Below are 18501 nucleotides of genomic sequence, written 5' to 3'. Positions count from 1 at the left end.
CTATCTCAACACCATTTTTCTGCACAATCCCCATTTTCCTTGATGTTCAGAAATCCATCTGTTTTGACTGAAGAAAGTTTTCATCTCAGTTTTAAACCAGGCTACTCATTATTCTAAAACTGTAGCCCCAGACCCATATTACTCAGCAGAGAAATCATCCTCCCATTGTTTAGCTAGTCAAGCTCTTCAAGAATTTTTGGTTATAATGAGATTGTTCTCATTCTTCTAATCTTTAGAGAATTTATCACACATACCCTCTCCTCACATAGCAAATCCACCATCTCTGGAACTACTTTAGTAAATCTTTGCTGTATTTCATCCATTTGTATGTACGTCTTTTCTTATACAAGGAGACCAAAACTGTACACAGTATTCCAGATACAATCTCAGGTGTCAAGGCCCTATCCATTGGGGAAAAAATCCTCTTGAAGACTCTTTGCAACCTCTGCTGTACTCACAGCCCCTCCTATAGTTTAATACTGTGGCAAACAGTAAGATGTTATGGTCAAGCTTGGAAATATGACATTTGTTTCCCTCAACTAAATTGTTGGTATACATTGTAAAAATGAGTGGCAGGTTGGAGATAAGTCTCTGCCACAGGAGGTGTAAGGTGCTCCTTCCCTCCGCTAGCTTGCAGGTCACCCTTAGGCAAGGTGTATTACCTGTTTACTCCCGCCCCCCCCCCCCCCCGCCACCAATCAGCGTCATATGAATAGGTGGTGGATGGTCATATGAGCCACTGGTGCTTATCACAAGTCCTGGTTATGCAACCACAGATGCCAGGCAGACAATCTCTGAAGAGTATTGATAATGGCTGGGGTCACCCGTCTTGAAACAACAGTGCCCAGAAGAAGGCAATGGCAAGCACTTCTGTAGAAAAATTTGCAAAGAATAATCATGGTCATAGATAGAGAAAAGAATCAGCTTAAAGACAAATGGAAGACCATGATAGCCCACATCATACAATGCGGCACATAATGAATGAATTGTAAAAAGCGGCGACCAAGCAATGATCCCTGCAATATCTACTAGTCATGGCTTGCCAAGCTGAGAATGGACTGTTTATTCACACGCCTCGTTTTTAGTCTGACAGCCAATTCTCAATCCTTCTCTGTGCATAAACCCTAATTTCATCTGCTTCAACTGTGTTAACCAACCTCCTGCATAGAATCCTTTTGAACAACTTCAGAAAATCCTAACCCACCACATTCACTGGTTCCCTCTTATCTACTCTAGATATGAGAGAACCAGTCTTCAATGATCTCGAGCAGATTAGTCAAATGTAACTCTCCTTAATCCATATTGGCTCCATACAATCCTATTATTCTTTTCAAGATGTCCTGTTGTTACATCTTCCTTCATAAATTCCAGTAATTTCCCAACCATTGATGTCATGATAGGTTGTTCCATTTTCTTACTCATTTCTTAAACATTGCTGCTCAATTCTCAGGGACAATTCCAGAATGTGTAGAATTTCAGAAAATCATAACCAAAGCAATTGCTTTTTCTAAAGTCACCACTTCGGATCACTGGGATGCAAATCAACAGGTCCTTGGGATTTTTAGCTTTCAAGTTTACCAACTTCTCTCGTACTATTTTCTGACTAATAATTCCTTCTGCTCTATACTCACTGGACCCTTGATTTTCTAATACACTGTACCTGGCAGGTTTTGTTTATTTTCTTGTGCGAAGACAGATACAAAGAAATCCTTTAATTTCTCTGCTGTTTTTATTCTGCATTATAAATTCTCCTGTCTTTGTGAAGCATTTTGGGACATCTTAAAGGCACAATGAAGTCCTTTGTAAATGCACGTTCTTTCTTGCTACATTTGTCTATCCTTTGAACCTCTTCCAAATCTACAGTATCTTCGACTATCTTGCTGAACTTTTCCAATAGTGCTCAGCGTCCTTCTCTTCGAAGCATCTTGGAATACTTACTAAGTGCTAATTAAATGTTTCTTGCTGGCTTTGCAACTTCATTTGAATGGTGAACATGTTGACGTAAATTTGTTTTGTTCACTATTTAAAGCCAATATTAAAATCAAATTTGTTGCTAAGATGTCAACCAGTGTGCTACCAAAGCAAACTGAATGACCAGCCTGATATTGCTGACCAATAGTTTGGATGGTGGCCTGGTTTGGATAGTATGGATGGTGGAGTTTACAGATAACTCAATGTATTCCAGCTTCTACAGCTTGGACAGATCCAGTTGACTCCAATCAGGTCAGCTTCAATATGGGTCTTTGTTGAAAATTGTGATACATTTGTCACAGTTACTGCGCTTATCTATCCCCAGGAGGAAGCACAAACCGGGCTTGATGCCAGGACTGGAGGATATGCTTTTCTACACAATCACCGAGGGACAAGAGCAGATTCCGGTCCCCAAGTTTATCAGTGTAAGCAAATGCACATCCAAGGAGCTAACCTGCCTCTCCTCCTCGCACAAAGCCACACCATGTGATGTGTCCTATTGTCCTGTGTTATGCAGCTTATGCTTAACCTTTACCACACAGCCTTGACTGTAAGGTATCAGACCATGCTTATTCAGATCTCAGTCCCCTCCATGGAAAGTTACTTTTTTGTTTAAGAAAAAAGACAGGTGTTTCACTGGGAGCCATTAACCCAGGCGCAATTTACAACCTATGGTGCTTTCTTCTCATTTGATCCTGCCAATTTTTGAGATCTTACTTGTTGGAAGTTCCTCTTATTTTGAATGCGTTTATTATGTGCCCCCCTTCCCCATTGACTCCTCAAGATTCCCTGGATTATATGCTTCCCAGGATGATGGAATCTATCTTAAATTTTGGTTGTGGCTGCCTTGCAATAAAATGCACTGATGCTCCAATAAGCTGCGGCAAAGGATGGCCATATTCAGCACTGGTTTCGCTGCTTTTTTGAATGTGCTCTCGGCTGCAGTGTTTGATGGTAGAGGGTGGGGTGGGAGGGAGGGAGGGAGATATGGAAAATAAAAATGGGGTTAATGTAGGATTAGTGTAAAATGGGTGATTGATGGCTGGTCTGAACTCAGTGGGCTGGAGGGTTCTGTTCCCATGCTATATCTCTCTGTGACTGTGGTGCAAGGGAGTGTGTTGATGCAGGAAGTGCTAAACCAGGAGATGAGTCTTGAGTACAAGGAGTGAAGGAGTATTTGAACGTTTAGTTAATACAGCAGCTCAGAGAGTAACAGTTCCCTGTCTATTGCACTTTCCAGTGGAAATTCCCAATCGTTTTCATGACAAAATTAATATATATTCTGAAGTTACATTTCCACACAGTTCATGCAAAGACATAATTCCAGACAACTTAACTCCGAACAATATACTATCGTGTGTGTACAACCAGCAACTTTATTTAGAAACTAAAAAAAAAAATAGGTTGTCATGAATGTGCATGACATGATATGGGGGAAAAAGAGGTTAGTGAAGGTTGGGAGAGGCCACCTGCCCAATATCAAGAGACTTGCACCCCTTTAAGTACAACAGGGTGATCATCATGCATGCAAACTAGTTTAAAAGCATTAAGAGTCACCCTGCTTCCTCCTCTCCTAAAGGCCCTAATTTTTGCATTGAGTAATTCTAGAAGTATGTTTGGGACCGCACAGCTGCACAATACAGCTCCCGAGACCCAGGCTTGATCCTGACCTCTGTATGTATGGAATTTCCACATTCTCCCTGTGGCCATGTGGGTTTCCCTCAGGTGCTCCTGCTTCCTCCTACATCCCAAAGATGTGCAGGCTGCTGGGTTAATTGGCTGCCCCAAGTGTCGGTGTGTACGTGGTAGTTGGTGGGAATATGGGGGAATAAAATGGGATCAGTACAAAATGGTGAGGGGTAAATGCAAGCAGGTATTTTCCACTGAGGTTGGGTGGGACTGCATCCAGAGGTCATGGCTTAAGGGTGAAAGGTGAGAAGTTTAAGGGGAACATGAGGGGAATCTTCTTCACTCAGAAGTTGGTGAGAGTGTGGAACGGACTGCCAGCACAAGTGGTGCATGTGAACTCGATTTCAACATTTAAGAGAAGTTTGGATAGGTACATGGATAGTCAGGATATGGGCAGCTATAGTCCCAGTGCAGGTTGATGGAAATAGGCAGTTTAAATTGTTTCAGCACAGACTAGATGGGCTGTAATTCTCCATGACTCTATAAGTACTGGATGATCAGCATGGACTCAATGGGCTGAAGGGCCTGTTTTTTTACTGTGTGATTCTTTTGCCAAATCTCAGAGGAAGTGGTTGGGGCAGAAGCAATAATAGCCTTCAAAAGCCAGTTTATCAGGTACATAGATTGGAATGGTTCAGAGGTTCCCAATCTTTTTTATGTCATGGACCCCTGATGGTGACAAATGGGACTAGCTAGGATGGGCATCTTAGTTAGCATGGACCAGTTGGTCTGAAGTACTTTCCAGAAGCACTTCCAATTCATGACTAATTCAGTCAAGAAAAATTGCATCAAGTGCTTGGAAACGTGAGCACCCACAAGTTGTTCTCCAAGAGGGCATAGTTTTAAGGTGCTTGGAAGTAGGTACAGAGGAGATGTCAGGGGTAAGTTTTTTATGTAGAGAGTGGCGAGTGTGTGGAATGGGCTGCCAGCGACAGTGGTGGAAGTGGATACAATAGGGTCTTTTAAGGGACTCCCGGATAGGTAAATGGAGCTTAGAAAAATAGAGGGCTATGGGTAACCCTAGGTAATTTCTAAAGAAAGTACATGCTCGACACAGCATTGTGGGCCAAAGCACCTGTATTGTGCTGTAGGTTTTCTATGTTTCTATAAATCTGGCCAATTTATAACAATTTTATAGAGAACAGCTATAAACCTGCTTTTTCATGTTTTCATATTCACTCCTTGATAGCGGCATGTGACTAACAACTACTTATTAATAAACATCTTTGGGATAACTAAAGAGCAATGGTTTCAAGTTTTTTGTTGCAGCAAAATGGACAGAATTGCAGGCAGTTAGTTGGAACATTAAGCTACAATGAGGTAAAATTGTGGCAAACTGATGTCAAGATGGAAAAATCTGAGGTAAAAGATTAGTCCATAGTACCTTGTAAATGGTAAAAAGCTAAAAGCAGAAGGGCCAAAGAGTTATAGACAGATCATTAAAATACAGAAAATAATTAAGAAGGCTAATCCTATCTAGAGGAGTGGGGTAAAAATGATTAGAAGTTATTTTGCAGTGATATAAACCCTAGTTAAACCCTGTCTGAAGCAGCTTGAGAGATTCTGGCACCTTGGAAGGATATTATTGACCTTGGTGCAGCTTGGAACTACCGTGATCATGTATGGATTTGAAAAGCTAAATTACAAGCACAGAACTGCACAAACTAGATCCATAATCCCTGGAATATTGTTGAAAATTAATTTGAAGTTTTCGAGCTATTATAGGGAAAAGTGGGCAAATCTGAAATGATTTCAATGAAAATAAAAAATATGAAATAAGTATTTTAAATGCCAGAAGTATGAAATAAGAACAGAAAACACTGGAAATACTCAGTGAGCCAAGCATCCGCAGTAAAAGAAAGGGACCTAGAGACCTTTTATAATAAATAGACTCCCTAACCAGCTGAAATGGAGTCTAAACATTATAGCCCAGTTTTCTAAAGTGAAGTGTGAAGTTAGAAAACCCATTGTAGTAGGAGTTTAAAGTTCTCCTCTGTATATGAATTAATGCTGGCTCAACTTTAACATTAAAAAGTCCAGTGGATTTTAGTTAATCAAAATATATTGAGGGATATGGGGAAAAGATAATTGGAAGGAGCAACACAAAATGAAAAACAAGCTGTTCCTGATAATTGTCCAAACAAAACTAGCGGGAGCCCAAGTATCGGAAAGCCCCTTTAAATGTTAAAGAGCGCTTTTCCAATTTGCAGTGATAAAAGGCTCCAATGGTTGTGATTATTTGGTTTAAGGACTAAACTGGAAATCCTACTGAGTGGCAGATGGGCTTTTTATTTGAACTGATTTATTTACACAAAGAACCCTAGAGCACAGCAGAAAGCCAACTGTGAACAAACACTTACAGAATGCAAACAATCAATTTGACATTCAATAGAGTGGGTTAATCGGTTCTTATTTTTCAAAGAAGTGCATGCACCCATACAGGGATTGGGCCAACTCAGCATCACGGGGCTTTCTTCCTTAGTCTATGTGGCTGTGGAGGGGAGTGAGAGACCACCATTAAAAGATGAATTTACACAACCTTTTCCCTGTCCAGCATTGGGGCTACTTACTGTAATTGGGTCAGTGCAAATTAGGTTAGACACTATTTGAGGAAGGTTTCAACAGTGACAATTATTTGCTTATTCCATAGGCTGCCAGCTACATAAAGAACCTGACTCAAGTGATGACCTTCTTTTGCAGGAGCCAAGTCAAAACATCAGAAGTGGGTGGTGTGACTGGTCAAGTCCTCATCCTGCCCTCATTAGAACCCAGGAGCCATTGAGTAGCGACAAAACATGAGAATTCTGATTTGCTTCCCTTCCTTTTTAGCTGGGCACTCTTACGACAAAAGCAGCAACCCAACCACCAATCTGAATTTAGTAAACACACAGATAGTTCAAAATTATGTTCGGGAACAGGATTATTAACTCAGTCATTAGGAAGCAGACTAGATGCCTCTATATCTGCCTTATAATGATGCACTAGACAGAACTTTGAATTTAATGTGACTCTTCTCTACGGTTAACAAGTACAAGCAACATTGAGTTTTGCTCTGTTAGTCTCTCACAGCTTAGTTTACAAACAACATAGACCTCTCGAAGTTGCTGCACAGGTTGATAGGATGGTTAAGAAGCTGCATGATGATTTGCCCTTTATTAGTCAAGGGATGGAGTTCAAGAGCTGTGAAGTAACATTGCAGCTCTGTAAAACTCTGGTTAGACCACTTGGAGTATTATCTTCAGTTTTGGTCACCTCATTATAGGAAGAACGTGGAAGCTTTCGAGAGGGTGCGGAGGACATTTACCTGGATGCTGCCTAGATTAGAGAGCATGTCTTGTGAGGAAAGGGTGAGTGAGCTGGGGCTTTTCTCTCTGGAGAGAAGAAGGATGAGAGATGACTTGATAGATGATAAGAGACTTTTTCCCAGGGTGGAAATGGCTAATATGGGGAGGCATGGTTTTAAGGTGATTGGAGGAAATTATAGGAAGGATGTCAGAAGTAGATTTTCTTCACACCAAGAGTGGTGAGTGCATGGAATGCCCTGTTGGGGGTACATCAATGCATCATTTCTCATTATTTTGTTCTTGTAAATTGATTAGCCTCAGTTAGGGTGGCAGAAGAGGCATAGAAAATGGCCTACTTAATCATGCATTATGGAAGGAGGGGTAAAATGTTCCTTACGGTTCAGATTTTTTGAGAACTAAATGAGATCAGTTGGTGGAAATGCTGACACAGGTCAGTTGGCCATGACCACTCCAATGCAGCCTAAGCTGAGTTGTCATGGTTAGATTATCCCCAGCAAAATCATAACTCTGCAAGAAGCGTAGACTACCTTCAGGAGGGAAAATACTGCAGTAGAGAGAAATTGGTGACATGGAAAGAAAAAATTTTTCCTGTCAATAAGTTGCTAAAGTAAAACATTGCTTTTGTCTCTTTTTGTAGCCTTCCTGCATTTTCTTCAAGCTGCACTCATTTCAAAATGTCCAGATACCTTACAGATTTTCATGTTATTTGATTCAAATCTTATCTCAAGTGTGTGTTGTATTTTAAATGCAGGCTTTGAAATCAACAGGACTATTGACCTCCGACCCCCGGCTGAAATACTGCATGGACCTCTTACGTCAGACAGTTCAGAGTTCCTCAAGTAGCATCTCGCTGGACAGACACCTCTTCAAAAAGTACTTATTATTATTCTTTACTCAAAAATTTACTTTGAAAACAAACCTTATCTCACATTCATTTGTCTTGTGTTTATAATTGAACTGATAGCTTCAGAAAATATTGTCTGATCACAATTCCACAGCAGTAATCTGACAACATTTTCAGAACAAAGGGTGGATTTCAATAAGTCACTAACACTAAAGCAACTCTAGTTACTTAAGTGCCATAATCATGACCAGGCCTGGTATCTCAGGGCTGGGTGTGTCTGAAGCTGTGCCACCTCCTCCCCCAGCATTCCTTCTCTGCCACCTGTCCCACACCCTTTCTGTGGTGCTCCACCCTTGCCATTCCCAGCATCCTTTCCTCTTGCCTGATTTATAAAGTTGCTCTCCGCTCCACGTTGACAAATACAGTACAGTGCAAAAGTCTTAGGCACATATATATAGCTAGGGTGCCCAAGACATTTGCCCAGTACTGCATGGCAAAGAACTTGCGCTGATCTTGAAATAGGTCTGCGTAGATCAGCAATTAAAAATCTGCTATAGTAGCTTCTATAGACAAATTGAGATATATTAAACTATCCATATTATTTTCTTCTTCTCGAGCCTATAATTCCTGTTGGGGTGTAGGCCAACGACAGCAGCTTGCCAAAGTCCTCTGCTCTGGGCTGATAGAAGGTAGATAGGCTCTGTGGTTTCTGCTTTCACCACATGACTTCTAGGCGAAGATCCTTCCTCTCCCAGGAATGAAGTCTTTTGAGCTTCTGTTAGCATTTTTTGAAGCACTAGGACTTTGCAGGATGGAGCTGCTAGCCCAACCCTCCTCCTTTCACAGCCAGGCTTGGGATTGTCTGTGGTGAAGTTCATATTATTTTCAAATGATGTTATTCCCTTCTTTTCAGTCTACCCCACTGGTTAACTTGCACAGATTTCACCATCAGAAGCATGAAGAAGAGTATAAACTCAGCAAACTGATGTATCTGAGCACTCCAGCAAAAGAACAACTTATTCAGAGATACGTGGGGTGGGAAAGAAATTAAGACTCAGAACATCTATGACTCTATGACAAATGGCTTTCAAATGAAATATGGCATTAACTAGAATAGTAGAGCAAATCCCAGTGAAAGCAGACAAGCTCTCAGAGATTTGTTTGACTCTAGTTTTAGATAGCGACCATTTTAAGTAGGGATAAACAAATTGCGGCAAGCATTAGTGAGAGTGGATATTTGTTTCTGGGATTGCAGGCCTGTTAGTATGACAATTATGTTAACCACGGTAGTCTGCATCTCATTTAATGGATGAATCCTAAAGATGGAGTTTCACTAGATCACATCAGATGATAAGATTCTTGCTAATTTAGTGTTGGTTGATGGCAGGCAAATGAGCAGCAGATTGTTGTCTAGCTCTTGCTGTACAAAGGCACAGACTGCTTCACTTGCTGGGGAACTGCAAAGGGAATTGACCATTGCACAATTATCATCAGGCATCTTCACTTTTGATTTTGAACTAGAAGCTACTGAAGATGGGCCTAAGACACTCCCGTTTTTTTTTTAACAATGTTCTCTTGTGTGATAATTGACTCCTAACAGCTCCAACCATCTTCTTTTGTCTGAGATATTGCTACAGACATTGGAATATCCTCTCTTTAAGTCAAACAGTAGCTTAGTGTCAAGGGAAGTACCTCGTAGCTTGCCTCTGCAATTTGGATCTTTGGCCCATGTTTGGACCAAGGCTAATGAAGTTTCAAAGTTCAAAGTAAATTTATTATCAAAGTATGTGTATGTCACCATATACTACCTTGATATTCATTTTCTTGCAGGCATTTATACAAAAATAAAGAAATATGTTAGAATTTATGAAAAACAATAAATAGCAAAGACTATCAGACAACCAATGTGCAAAAGGTTTGGAGCTAAATGTTCCTAGTGAAACCCTAACTGAACATCAGTAAGCAGGTTATTGGCAAGTAATACTGCTTGATGACAGTGTCAACATCTCCCATCACTTTGCAAATAGGATGGTGATTTTCCCAGATTGGATTTCTCCATCTTTCTGTGGAAGGCACTTTTCCCCCACTGTCAAGGAGTTGCCAGTGCTGTAACTGTATCAGGGTAGTCTTATCCAAAATATGACTAGTTCTTGAGTACAAGCATTCAGTAATTCAGCCGTGACCTTGTATGGTTCAAAACTGTTTGTTGCTTCTAGAGAACCCAACTGTTTCATGATATTCCATGGAGTGATCAAATTGGATGAAGAATGACTGCTGTGAGATGGGGACCAGGGATATTCTTTGAACGAATCCTACAATAGCACTTGGATTCTCACTGCTTCTTGGAAAAGATTTCAAAATGTAGTGATCATGTTCAATGCAACCTTCATTTTGTTTACCATAAGTCCGGGTTCACTACTTCAGTGATTTAAAAAATATGTATATTATTATGCTCCTCTTTCTCTCCCATCTGACAAATACCTAGAAAATAATCCGGTGCCAGGTCCCTCATATGTTACATAAGTTAACTGTGGTGTTGAAATAGCAGGCAGAGCATAGATTACCCTGACCAAGCACTTCCCCGAGCTTACTGCTGTCAGAAAGGTCATAAACCATTTTGCTGCAATGTGTTGGTATTTAAAGACCAGAGTTTATATTTACTCAGTATAGTATATGTCATAATTGGAATCAAACACTGTTCGAAGGTGAACCAGCCTCTTGTAAGAGTAAATACAATTAACTAGCAAATAATTTTTCATAGCACATTCACTTATAAACATATTACCCTCTACATTTGTTTTGTGTTCAATTAATGCTTTCAAACCTTTGACTGGAGGAATTCACTTCCAGTACTTCTTCCTGCTTTGCTGCCAGATACAGGAAGATATAAATACTGTAAATAGTTGTCTGGAACTTGCACTTTGAATAGTTTTTAATAGCTGAAGTGAGTGCTCCCAATAATCCCAGAGTCTCCAAGAAATGAAGATACATTTCTAGATTTTGCTTCATTGATCAGGAGAAAAAGCTATGTTGTTTGTGTTCTTTGAACATTTTAATTTATTACAAAAATACTGGAGATTGGAGTAAGGGTTTCACCAACAGTCATGATAAATCCAACTGGATGATTTATCCTGGGAGATATCAGAATCAGGTTTATTATCACTGGCAAGTGATGTGGAAATTTGTTAACTTAGCAGCAGCAGTTCAATGCAATACATAATCTAGAAGAAAAAAACAGTAATAAATAAACAAGTAAATCTTATTCAGTATACTTTATAGAGTATACATATACTTAATAAATTAAAAATCATGCAAAAAACAGAAATGCTATATATTTTTAAAAAGTGAGGGAGTGCCCAAGGGTTTAATGTCCATTTAGGAATCAGATAGCAGAGGGGAAGAAACTGTTCCTGAATCGCTGAGTGTGTGCCTTCAGGCTTCTGTATCTCCTACCTGATGGTAACAGTGAGAAAAGGACATGCCCTGGGTGCTGGAGGCCCTTAATAATGGATGCTGCCTTTCTGAGACACCGCTCCCTAAAGATGTCCTGTGTAATTTGTAGGCTGGTGCCCAAGGTGGAGCCAACTAAATTTACAACCCTCTGCAGCTTCTTTCGGTCCTGTGTAGTAGCACCTCCATACCAGACAGTGATGCAGCCTGTCAGAATGCTCTCTACGGCACAACTATAGAAGTTTTTGAGCGTATTTGTTGATACGCCAAATCTCTTCAAACTCCTAATGAAGTATAGCCGCTGTCTTGCCTTGTTTATAATTGCATCAATATATTGGGACCAGGTTAGATCCTCAGAGATCTTGACACCCAGGAACTTGAAACTGCTCACTCTCTCCACTTCTGATCCCTCTATGAGGATTGGTATGTGTTCCTTCATTTTAACCTTCCGAAAGTCCACAGTCAGCTCTTTCGTCTTACTGATGTTGAGTGCCAAGTTGTTGCTGCGACACCACTCCACTAGTTGGCATATCTCACTCCTGTACGCCCTCTTGTCACTACCTGAGATTGTACCAACAATGGTTGTACCATCAGCAAATTTATAGATGGTATTTGAGCTATGCCAAGCCACACAGTCATGGGTATGGAGAGAGTAGAGCAGTGGGCTAAGCACACACCCCTGAGGTGCACCAGTGTTGATCGTCAGCGAGGAGGAGATGTTATCACCAATCTGCACAGATTGTGGTCTTCTGGTTAGGAAGTTGAGGATCCAATTGCAGAGGGAGGTACAGAGGCCCAGGTTCTGCAACTTCTCAATCAGGATTGTGGGAATGATGGTATTAAATGCTGAGCTTTTAATTAACAGCATCCTGACATAGGTGTTTGTGTTGTCCAGGTGGTCTAAAGCCATGTGGAGAGCCCTAGACATTGTGTCTGCTGTTGACCTATCATGGCAATAGGCAAACTGCAATGGGTCCAGGTCCTTCTGAGGGAGGAATTCAGTCTAGTCATGACCAACCTATCAGAGCATTTCATCACTGTCGATGTGAGTACTACCAGGTGATAGTCATTAAGGCAGCTCACATTATTCTTCTTAGGCACTGGTATAATTGTTGCCTTTTTGAAGGAAGTGGGAACTTCCACCTGTAGCAGTGAGGGATTGAAAGTGTCCTTGAATACTCCTGCCAGTTGGTTGGCACAGGCTTCCATCGGCCTCTGAGACAGAGATCACAGGGTCATCAGGTGCAACAGGAGTGAGATGGAGATCAGTAGCAAACAATGAAGGCTGAAGGGGTTTTGTATTTTGCAGCAGTTTTGTGCTGCCATAGCATGACAGTAGGAGCAACAAAATAATAAAATAAATGATAGTAAGGCAAGAGTAGTTATAATGACAAGGATGGGTCTGGAGGATAACATTTCAACCACTAACTGGACAGGTAGTTGAATTAGTCTCTTTGCAGCTGTACAGAAGACTTGTTAAACCTTAGTTCTGATAACAGGGCAAGCCAAGAGTGCTGTCTATCTACTGAAATGCAAATTCTCACATTTGTGATCTATACTTTAGGAATGATCAGCACTACCCTACTTTATACTCGGGATGACAGTGTTATACTTTAAAGTAAAGGCCAGTTTCCTTAGCAGCTCACTACTCCTACCAATATTGTTATATTTCCATTAAAAATTGACCCTTATTTTAAAGTATAACACTATCATCCCTAGTATGAAGTAGGGTAGCTTGCAGTAGAAAATTATTTGATGAAACCTCAAGGAAGTTGGGAACCCTACTTGACTGACTGAACTACCAAACTCCAGGGATAGATCCTTTCCCATCTCATGAGGAAGTCTGGTTCACAGGTGTTTAAAACTGGGTATTTTAAAATGAGTGGTCAAAGAATAAGAGGGTGCAACTCGGGATGTCATTATTGCCAAATTATGAATAAACTCTTCTCAGGCTTCCAGCCAGGTACAGGCGTCAATTGTACCTGGTCCATGCCGACCACAGCATCCGCAGAGACTTCAGGAGGCCTATGCGGTGTGCAATGGTTCTTGTATAGTTCCAATTGCTTCTTCAACACATGGACCAATGCTGACATAATGCTTTTATTTTTCTTCTTTCTATTTAAGATTTTTTGGGAGTAATATTGTTCTACTGACCCAGGCCTTCAGGAAAAAATTTGTCATTCCTGACTTTGAAGTATTTTCCTCGCATATCAATCGGCTTTATGAGAATGCAAGAATAAAGACTGGTGGCAGGGTAAGATCTTGGAAGGTGAACACTGACAACTGTGGAGCCACTTTGTGTTTGTAGATGGAGTTGGGGTGCTGTCGGTACAGGGAAGTGGAATTTGATTAAAATGATGTCAAATGAGGGCACTACCAGTTGTTACTTAACTTAGTTTTGGCATTGGGTTAAGTTCCTACATTGTGAGGTTCCAAGCTTGAGTGTGCTGAATAAAGACTGTGTGCTTTCAACCAGACAGTATGGCTTTAGCTTGAACTCTGTGTCTTTAGTGCCTTTAGCTGCTCTGCTTTCAACCACCTATAACCCTAGTTTAGGAGCTTCCTCTATGAAAAGAATTTTGTCTCTTTTTTAAAAACCCTCCTCATAGTCTATTTCTTTAACCAAACCCGATCACCATTTCTAATGCCATTTATAGTTCTGTGTGTGTTTTACACACTCGTTTATTCAGTACCATAAAGCACATTTCAAAATCAAGTTGCTGTTACCTTTCTACTAATCAAATTTCAATGCAATTGTGTTGTTTTCAGGTTGCTGACTACATCCCACAGCTTGCCAAATTCAGTCCAGATCTCTGGGGGGTTTCTCTCTGTACAGTGGACGGGCAGAGGTAAGCTTTAAAATCGCCAAACACAAATGGAGAGTCATCACATTGTAAATTTGTCAGACAGCTGGGAAATACAACAAACCGGGAAAATATCTCAAAGTACCAAGTATTTGCTCTTGTATCCCCTCAGGAAATTAAGTAAGAGTGAGATATGTTTTCAGAGAAGCATGTTTTGGCTAAAGGATAACCTCCTTGTACAGACCTTTAAGACCTTAATACTGCAATGGATTATGTGAGACCTAGTGGAGGATAGCTCTCGGGGTACTACTTGGGAAGTTGAATGTCTGATGAGTTTGTCCACTCAATCTTCCTGTTCCATATATGGCCAATTTGTCCATAATTGCACGAATCATTGCCATGCTTGCCATATATCCTTATTTGAAGAGGTAATGAGGGCTCTCCTTGAGCTGCTATTGATTCATTAAAATGGTATGGAACTGTTTAAATGAGGTTCTGTATATCAATTTGGAATAACAAAATTGCTAATACGAGCCAAGTGATCTACTGTGTATTTCACCAATACCTAGGTGCAAAGGTTCATTTATTATTAAAGTTTACAACTCCGAAATTCTTCTTCTCCAGATAGCCACAAAACCAAGAAAGAGAAGAATGGCAGCACGATCATCAACACTCCTCCACACACAAAAAAAACAGAACAGGCACAACCAACTCCCATATCCCCCCCCCCACCCCCCGCACACCAAAAAAACAAAGATTGGGTGAAAAACACAGAATTTAAGAAATTATCAGACTGAAAAAAAGTCTAATGACCAAGTCCATATCCAAAATGCAGAGAACTTGGTTAACATTCCCCGGGCCCAGTGGCAGGCCTTTCCCTCTCCTAGGTGAAAACAGAATTAAAGCCAGATCAGTTTTCGTTGTGTTTATTTGGAAAATATAGATTTATCTGATCTGGAGACATCCATTTTGGTTTTTTTTTGTTCTCTTTAGACACTCCATTGGAGATACCAAAATCCCCTTCTGCTTACAATCTTGCATCAAACCATTGGAGTATGCTATTGCTGTTAATGAGTTCAGCACCGACTATGTTCACCAGTATGTGGGCAAAGAACCCAGCGGACTACGGTTCAATAAAGTCTTTTTGAACGAAGAAGGCGAGTATCATAGCAACATACAAGTGTTTCAATAAGCACCCTAGGCTTAACCAAATTGACAAGCCCAGGGGACCAGGGTTCCATCACCTCTTGGCAACAGAATACACAAAGGAGATTCATCTCACCTGCACATAGTCTGTTGCTATAGAGCATTCATTTATTGTGGAATAATAGAACTAATTATGCATCCGTTATCAACAAAAAAGAAAAGAATTGCATCTAATACTCAGAGTTTGAACATTATACTGAAAAAGATCAGGGAAATAAATGTAAGGCATGAAAATCTCGAAGGAACATATGGCACCTATAGTCTTGTATGCAGCAGGAAAATAATCAGTGAAATGAGTCTCCGCTTTGCTGCTTTTATAATACAACAATTGTACTACAAGTACCATCTGTCACATCTTAAGTGTTTGAAATGATGTTGTAAAAGCTATGGTCACTTACAGGAGCCGGTAATATCCCAATAATCACATCTTATTGGCATTAGGTAATTGTGACAATAGAGCCTTAATGGGTTGGCCTGCTGAAAGATGTCTATACATTGGGTTGCCAAAGCAGAAGCAAAGACAAGCAGTGCAATTTAAAAAAATAAACACTGCACAAGATCACTTCATACTGCTAATCTAAATATTCTATTTTGTCTCTAGATAAGCCCCATAATCCTATGGTAAACGCAGGTGCAATCGTTATTACCTCACTTATTAAGGTAAGATAATATGGCAATTGAGACAGAATGAAGAACCAAGTTAAGCAGGCCCACCAGAGAATGAGCCAGTACATGTGAGGCAGTTTGACCCTGCTGTAGACACAGTAAAGCAATCACTGAAGGTACTGCTATATTGTTTGTACTATATACTCACTGTCAGAAGCAACCTTGTTAGATAAGTAAGGTGTTGTTGAAAACGACAATGGTCAGTCACAATAATCTAATGATGTCACAACAGCTCCTTTCTCCAATTTATTGTGCCCGTACAAGATAGAGATAATGGAAGCCTCAGGTAGAAATACAGTTTGGGATGTTCATTCCTGCATATTGGTGGTCTGATGCAATCAAATGTGAATTTAGCTACAAGATGTCCCACTTGGTGGATTCCTAATCTCACTGGAATTCTCAAAGAAGTTACTCACAAATCCAATGTTAACTCAATGTAAGGTAGTGAATCACAGTTAACTGATGCTGGCTACAGAATGACACTGCAGCTAAATCTCAATGATTTGTTTGCCAATTTTCTCAAAAGTTGCCAACACCAGATGATGCACAGTCACAGTGACTTCAAAACTGATGTATACTTTTGTGTCTTGTTTATATTTCAGAAATTGCTGGACGGTCAAGAACCAGTCTTGGTAATGACCTTTGACACTTTGGTCAAAGGTCAATAAATGATATGGAAGGATGGGTAGTAACATTCCTTTTTGGAGTTCCACTAAAATTCCAGCTGATAAAGAATTCCCAGAAATCCAGAACACTGATGTTCTGGATGGTCAAGTGACTCCACCAACCACAGACATTCCTGCTTCCTAACTCATTTTCTCCTCCAAATCCTTTTGCACTCCAGCAGTGCTGCAATAATGGCTCTGAGCTGGTATGAAGCTAACACAGACTGTGACCCACCTGCTCTGAACAATAAATATTTCACTTAAATAATGTAAAGATTACACTGGACAACAAATTTTTTGAGACTGTTGCTTCCTCAGAATTTCTTTTAGTTATGATAGGCCACTTGCAGCTGCACATAAATATAATTTCAGGCTATTTGCCTCATGTAGGGATTTGGAGAAACAAGAAATTAATGTTTATTGAATATAACGTGTTTAATTGCATAACGGTGCTGATGCTTTGCAATAGCCTAACTAAGCTAAAACGTTTTGTTGATGATTTTCATTTGTACTCAGTGTCACTTAAGTGTCCAACAATAATCAGCCAGCATTGATGGATTCCAGTTGCCCTGGTACTGATTCTCCATGACCACAATGTCCTAGTGAAACCTTTCACCGTGCTTGTCATTGACAGCACCAAGATTTACAGGGAAGAAGTCTAAATGGGAATGTAGAAAATGAATCTTTAGTGACATGGTGCACTTCATGGTTTTGTCTGCTTCAAGCATGTTGTCAACCAGCTGCACGTAGTTTGGTGCTCTGTAATTACAAGAAAATTTTCAACAACATCTTTGAATGCCTCCCATGTGATTTTCTCCTGTCCCACTAGAAGTTCTTCAAATTGCCTGCCATTGATGACCTGTTTGAATTGTGGGCCAATAAAAATGCCTTTCTTAATCTTGGCATCAGTTACTCCGACTTGAATTATGAATTGAAATAACAAATATAGGTGATTTCAAAAAAAATGGTGCATGATAGGGAATTTCCATGGTGGTTTTCATGATCAGCAGTCCAAAATCCATAAGATGCACCCAAAAGTATTCAAAAAGCAAAACCTTTGTTGTCCAGTGTTATGACTGGAAAGAATTGTTGAGAAATGTACTTATTTTTCACTTTAGGCTGCAACTGTTGTCAATCTCCATTCTAGACACTCATGCAGATCTGTCCCTCAAGTTTATTCAGGCTATTAAAAATTGCAGAGTAAGACTGGTTTCCATTTAGGCAGAGTGAGAAGCGGACACATTAGAGGAGGGTAAATACATTTAGTGAGGTGCTGACACAACCTGTATTTAGTCAGGAAATAATACCTGGTAATCAGAAACCAAACTGACTGACATTGCATAATCCTTTTGAAAACATAAAGCTTTTTCTTTGTCACGAACCCTTCAGCTGCACATCCCCATCACTATGGCAATCTTCAAGTAACTCATTTGTATGTGTATTTCATTTCACACCGCCTGGTTGGTGTCAAACATATCACAGTATGCCTGAGTACAACCCAATGCTACTTTGCACAACCTTCTGGTCTTTTAATCCAGGGTCATACATCAAGTCTGATACCAAGGTATATTTTGCAATCACTTAAAGGCAAGGTATCTGTTCACTTTGTTTGTGGGCAATATCCACAGCAACCCACCCGGTTGAAAGAAGATCATAGAAGGGAGCTTAACATCCAAGGAAACACATTGTATCGAAAGGACAGGCAGGTAGGCAGGGGGTTTGGGATTGGTAAAAAAATAAAATCAGATCCTTGGAAAGAGGTGACATAGGTGACTCTATCCTTGTGGGTAGAGTTAAGAAGCTGCAAGGATAAAAGCACCCTGATGTGAGTTATATACAGGCCTCCGAACAGTAGCCAGGATGTGGGCTGCAAATTACATCAGGGCATAGAGAAGGCATGT

At 40.3% G+C, this 18501-nt stretch overlaps 1 protein-coding gene across 4 annotated transcripts in view; it reads left to right on the top strand.

Moving 5' to 3' along the window:
- Positions 1-18501, top strand: part of LOC132384802 (glutaminase liver isoform, mitochondrial-like) — a 77659-nt gene that overhangs the window by 17738 nt on the left and 41420 nt on the right. For all 4 annotated transcript variants that reach the window (XM_059956326.1, XM_059956327.1, XM_059956328.1 and 1 more), the window contains 6 exons: positions 2297-2396; positions 7717-7838; positions 13384-13513; positions 14029-14108; positions 15057-15220; positions 15871-15929. In XM_059956326.1, the coding sequence (XP_059812309.1) occupies positions 2297-2396; positions 7717-7838; positions 13384-13513; positions 14029-14108; positions 15057-15220; positions 15871-15929 (655 nt within the window). The remainder of the gene's footprint in view (positions 1-2296; positions 2397-7716; positions 7839-13383; positions 13514-14028; positions 14109-15056; positions 15221-15870; positions 15930-18501) is intronic.

Source organism: Hypanus sabinus, chromosome X1, assembly GCF_030144855.1.
Source record: "Hypanus sabinus isolate sHypSab1 chromosome X1, sHypSab1.hap1, whole genome shotgun sequence".
NCBI classification, from domain to species: domain Eukaryota; kingdom Metazoa; phylum Chordata; class Chondrichthyes; order Myliobatiformes; family Dasyatidae; genus Hypanus; species Hypanus sabinus.
This window is presented reverse-complemented; position numbering and strand designations above follow the sequence as displayed.